General features: G+C 32.5%; 1 protein-coding gene across 1 annotated transcript; it reads right to left on the reverse strand.

The window, feature by feature from the left end:
• LOC145061564 (Translation elongation factor EFG/EF2 protein) lies at positions 1-4,781 on the reverse strand. The gene is made up of 19 exons (XM_079009087.1): positions 4,316-4,781; positions 3,598-3,819; positions 3,391-3,512; positions 3,145-3,295; positions 2,998-3,069; positions 2,790-2,885; positions 2,614-2,702; positions 2,471-2,537; positions 2,330-2,368; positions 2,061-2,231; positions 1,899-1,973; positions 1,717-1,785; positions 1,502-1,623; positions 1,222-1,347; positions 997-1,117; positions 750-850; positions 631-691; positions 500-553; positions 1-336 (listed from the first exon to the last, which is right to left on the reverse strand). Exons 1-19 carry the CDS (start codon positions 4,715-4,717, stop codon positions 238-240), a joined length of 2,259 nt encoding a protein of 752 aa, XP_078865213.1. The 5' UTR covers positions 4,718-4,781; the 3' UTR covers positions 1-237.
• Positions 4,782-6,075: the final 1,294 nt, after the last annotated feature.

Genomic DNA, 6,075 nt, shown 5'->3' on the forward strand with positions numbered 1-6,075 from the left:
TTCACAATAAATATAAATGATTATTATTCTGAATGTGGGAAAGTTGTGGACCTAAGTTTTAGGTCAATCAATCTAAGTAACAGAGTTTAGTAAAAACTTGTATATTCTATGAGGATTTATTTGGTTGTTACAAAATTACTGACCAACTTTGGGTCTCAACAAATAACAAGCTCTTAGTACAAATATATCCTAGAAATTTCTTTAAAAAAATAATAATAAAATATATTTCCCATGAGATTATTCAGCCTTGGGTTTATGGGCGTTGATCAATTGTGTTTGCACATCTGCAGAAACTGGTGAGTGTTCTTTGTATTCCATGGTGAATTCACCCTTTCCCTGCATAATTTAATACAAACCCATATATATATTTTTTAAATATCTAACAAACTAGTTGAGTATATATCTATCTACTTAATTTTGACTACCTTTTTTCTAACTATAAATTTATTTGGTAAAATAAATAAGTAGGCAGGTTGCTATTATGAGTAAAGAAACTGACCTGTGTCATGGAACGAAGAGCTGTTGAGTATCCAAACATATTGTTCAGTGGGACCTGAAACCCAAAATATATTTATTTTTTTAAGTCTTAATACTGAGGTGATGTGTATGGTTTGTTTATAATTTACTTACAAGGGCATTGATGACAGAATCATCTCCATCTTGATCATTTCCAACAATTATGCCTTTTCTCCTGTATTTATAAATATGGTTAAATACAGGAGTAAATTTACAGGCAGCAGTAAATTTACCTGTTCAAGTCACCAGCAACAGTGCCCTGAAATTCAGTTGGCACTTTCAATTCTACCAACATCATAGGCTCCAGTATCACTGGCTTGCATTTTGCATAACACTGTTTGTTTCACATTAACTCACACAATTAGATTACCTTTCTGCTTGCTTATTCATTTCATTTATGAAAATATATATATATATATATATATATATATATATATATATATATATATATATATATATATATATATATATTGAAGCTACCTGTCTAAAAGCATAAATTGAAGCTAATCTGAAAGCTAGTTCACTGGAATCCACAGCATGAGAAGCACCATCTGTCATAACCACACGAATATTTTCAACTGGGAATCCAATCAAAGAACCCCTGGCACATATACAATTAAAACAAGTTAAGAGTTTTTTATAATAAATATATAAAGATAACAATAACAAACACAAGTATGATTATTATTTAATAATAGCACTTACGAATTGGCAGCTTCCCTGAAACCCTTCTCAATGTGTGGGATGAAGTTGGAGGGTATAGCTTGTCCTATTATCATGTTCTCAAATTCAAATTTCCTCTCTGATCCAGCTGGCAGTGGCTCCATATACCTATCATTTTATTTTACCCAAAAAAAAAACAAATTTAATAAAAAGCATACCAAGTAATAATAGATTGTTGTACTTTGAAATCTATCCAACTAGGGCATTAAAAATCTACCAAATTTTAGTAATGAAATAAATATATACATTTGGTGAGTCTTACCCAACCACCCTTCCATATTGACCTTGGCCTCCACTTTGCTTCTTATGTAAATAATCAAATTCTGCACGTTGTGTAATTGTCTCTCTGAAGTTCACACGAGGCTTTCCAACAGTTGCATCAACCTTTTGCAACATGCAAGTAAATTAGATAAATAAATAATAACTGTTGATTTGTTTCAAAGAAAGTGATTTTTTTTAACTAAAATAACGGTGTACCTTATATTCCCTTTTAATGCGCTCCACATAAACTTCCAAATGCAACTCTCCCATTCCCGATATAATTGTCTGAAGTCGACACAAAATTTAGTTTCAAAAAATAAATATTTTTATGATGAATATATATATATATATATATATATATATATATATATATATATATATATATTAATATTAAATACCTGACCACTCTCGGGGTCCAATCCAACACGGAATGTGGGGTCCTCTCTTTGAAAACGATTCAAAGCTTTTGAGAACTGAATATATATTTTTTATGATAAAAATAAACATTATTAGTTTCAAGAAAAGTTAAAAAATAAATATTTTATATTTGGAAATCATACTTGTTTTCCGGAATCTTTTGAAACAGGTGAAACAGCTAATGACACAACAGGTTCCGGAACATTCATGGAAGTCATGGTGTATTTGACTGATCCATCTGTAAAAGTATCTCCTGATGCACAATCTAATCCAAATACTGCTACAATTTGACCTGCATGAGCTTCTTGAATGTCCTGAATGGTAATTTCCATAATTAAACATTAAATAAAAAAAAGTCATAAATTATTTATTCATGTATGGAAAGTAAAAAAGTTTTAATGGAAATTTGTACCTCCATAGAATCTGAATGCATCCGGCCTAGTTTCGATACCTGTCACAATTTATATATATAATAAACAAATAAATAAAAGTATGTTTCTATTTTGTTGCAATTAACACATTTCTATATCAAAAACATCTATCTACAACTCACTTTAATTTTCTTTCCTGTATTAATATTTGTTATGAATTCGCCTTTCCTGAGAATACCTTCATAGATTCTACAAATTGAAATAAAACCATCAGTTATATACTTATCTAAAAACAAATGGACATAAAAAATTCAGATGAAAATACCTTAAGTATGTCAATTGACCGAATTGTCGTTCTTCCAGTTTAAAAGCCAATGCAACCATTGGTCCAGCTGGCGTTCCAGACAGCTTGACCTGTCAGCATCCCAACCATAAATTGTTACATCATATAATACCCATTGGAATATAAACACAAAAAACTCCTTTTATACAAATGCTTACCTTTTCTTCCTTGTTAGATTGGTCAAGGGCAAAATTGTCAACTTCAAGTGGATTAGGCAAATAACAAAGAACGCCATCAAGAAGCGGTTGTACTCCCTAAAGAGAAAAAAAAATGTTTTACTTCAGGCTGAAAACAGGAATGTTTAAATTTAAAGAATAAAAAGTATTCCTATCATCTCAAAGAAAAGTACAAAGTGATGTTACTTACCTTATTCTTAAATGCACTACCCATAAATACTGGTATAAATTTCCGGGCTATAGTTGCTCTACGAATAGCTGCCTGTTTCAAATTACATTTTATACCCCAGAAACTTTGTATAAATTACATTTTATACCCAAAATGCTAATAATATACCTCAAGATCAGCAGCTGATATAGGTTCATCATTGAGGAATACTTCAGCAAGCTGATCATCAACATCAGAGACTGCTTCAATTAACTCACGTCTCTTTTCTGCAGCCATTGCTTGCATATCAGCTGGAATTTCTTCTGTTACAACTTTTTCACTGCCAAAAAAATATAAAAGTCACTATCTTGTTATTTAAAAATATATATATATATATATATATATACAAGTTAATCTTGTGAAATAAATACAAACCCGCTAGAGCCATGAAAGAAATAAGCCTTTAGTTGCACAAGATCCACAAGACCCTGAAAGTCCTCTTCCAATCCTATTGGCATTTGCACTGCAGCACTGTGATGTCGAAGCTTTTTCCTTGCCTGATAGAGAAAATCAAGGAAATAATATTATATTTTTTTTTACAAATTTGCCCTCTTTTTGAAAAAAGAGGAAGAAAAGAAATACCTGATTGAGAACCTTCCATGGATCTGCCCCCATTCGATCAAGTTTGTTGATAAAAGCAACTCTTGGAACTTCATATCTTCTCATTTGTCTATCAACAGTAATTGACTGACTTTGAACACCACCAACACTACAGAGGACAAGAATTGCACCATCAAGAACACGCAGAGCTCTCTCAACTTCAATTGTGAAGTCCACGTGACCTGGAGTATCGATTATATTTACCTGTAAAAAGTGAAAACAGCATGCTTTTATTGCTAAGTGAAACAAAAACCAAATCTTCCAAGCAGAAACAATGAAAGCAATAGAAGGATTAAGAAAGTCATAAAGCTAGAAACAGAAAACACCTTATGAGTAACTTAAATGATTGAAGATATAACTCATATGAATCCTAGAAACGATCATTTCACCACTTTAAATGGATATAAATCAAGAAAAACACCTAAATCTACACTCTCAAATCAAGACCTACTTCCTTAATCTACAGATCAAACTTAACATATCATAAAAACCCGTTTCTATTGTCTATTGGTTCAAGAAAAATAGTAACAAGGAACAAATCATGATCCCTAACTTCCAGAAAAGTACATACGCATCGACTTGTGAGGGTGCATGATGAATTTGAATTAAAATTGGCGAGTTCCTTAAACTTTAAACAACAGTTTGACAAATTCATCCAACTTTATAGAAAAGTAGCAAATAAAGAAGGAAATGAAATCACCTGATAATCTTTCCAAGTGCAATAAGTAGCTGCGGACTGAATAGTAATCCCTTTCTCTCGCTCCAATTCCATCGAGTCCATCTTTGCACCAACGCCATCTTTCCCTCTGACCTCATGAATCTCATGAATCCTCCCCGTGTAAAACAAAACCCTCTCCGTAAGCGTCGTTTTTCCCGAATCAATATGCGCCGATATTCCGATGTTTCTCACTTTCTCCATCGACTCCTTCCACCATGGTTCCTTATCATCCTTCGCCCTCACGGCTGGTGCAGCGGAGTAGTGACGGTGGAGATGGAGGAGAGCAGTGATGGGTGATGGTGGTGTTGGCGATCTTGATGATGGATAGATGGATGAACGTAGAGTGTATAGTAGGCGCGTCGTAGAGGATCGCGATCCAGCCATGGTGTTGGGGGTTTAGATGCGCAGTGATAAACCCTACTGGTTTTTGCGAAGAAGAGGAAGGAAGATGAATGCGACGGGGTTAGTTTGTAAATATGAAACAGTTTCATTTAGATCCTTACAGTATAGTTAAACTACATTTATTCCCTCAACTTTGTGAGTAAATATATTGTAGGTACAATTGTATATAAAATTTGTATTCCTAAATTGCATAAATGGTCCTTATGGTTTGTATGTGGTTTCTAACTTGTTTTTTTAACACAAAATTTCAAACTTAATCCATGTGGTTTTCAAAATATCTCACTTTGAAGATTTTTATGGATAACGTCACACCACTGGTCCTTGTAGTTTGCAAAATTACATGAAAGGTGTTCATGTTGTTAAATCTAACTTTTCAGTTCTTGTATTTTATTGAAAAAGACAACTTTACCCTTGTACCAAATTTGCAATAAACTACAAACCTCAAGGATCATTTGGGTAATTTTATAAAGTATGATACGGTCCTAGTAAGTATGTATACTTTTAATAAATACTTATATCTTTAAAGTATACTTTTAGTCAGAGTGTTTTAGTCTTATTATATTTATAGTTGTATGTCTTGTATGGTTAACTATACTAGTTCACTATAAATAATGTTCTGATACTAATCTGTCACACCCCCGAACCAGGACAGCGGAAACATCTGGGGGCGGATGACTTCATGTACAGTATCATAACGATTGAATATGAATGAAACGTAGCAACCAAACATCATACATTACCATATAACAACATTCATTGTTTTACAATTTGTACTTGTTTAACAATTACACAAAATAACATAAAATGAGGTTGCTCAAAAGGTAGTAAATAAATCATGATCCAAGGCTCGAGTACCTGTTCACTGAGTCCCTGAGAATACAAGTCGTTTTGAAAAGCGTCAACATATCATGTTGGTGAGTTCATAAGCATGTTTGTAAGGAAAAACATTGTAATATCGTTGCTTATAATAAGTTTTAAAACTCCAGAAAATCCAATATTTTATATAAAAAGTAGTTTGTTAGTCTCGTTCAAAAACGTGTATAATTGCATGCATGTCCTTTATTATCCTTTGTTTATATTTGAAAAGAGTGTATCCCCAAAAAAATCTTATATTTTCTGTATAGAAAGGTGTTGTGGTCTTAAAACCCTAAGACCCGAGTGGTGAAATCAGTTTACAAAGTATACGAAACATAGTTTGGTATTTTGTAAAAACTAGTAGAGTGTAAATCTTTTGTAAATCTAAATAATGTTGTTACTCTCTATGTGTCTTTTCCTTGTAGAGTGAAAATGAATGTGTCCATAAAATCCAATATTTTCTTAATAGCAATTGTAGTCTTAAA

Source organism: Lactuca serriola, chromosome 7 (genome assembly GCF_051521515.1).
Source record: "Lactuca serriola cultivar US96UC23 chromosome 7, Lser_US96UC23_V15, whole genome shotgun sequence".
Lineage (NCBI taxonomy): Eukaryota > Viridiplantae > Streptophyta > Magnoliopsida > Asterales > Asteraceae > Lactuca > Lactuca serriola.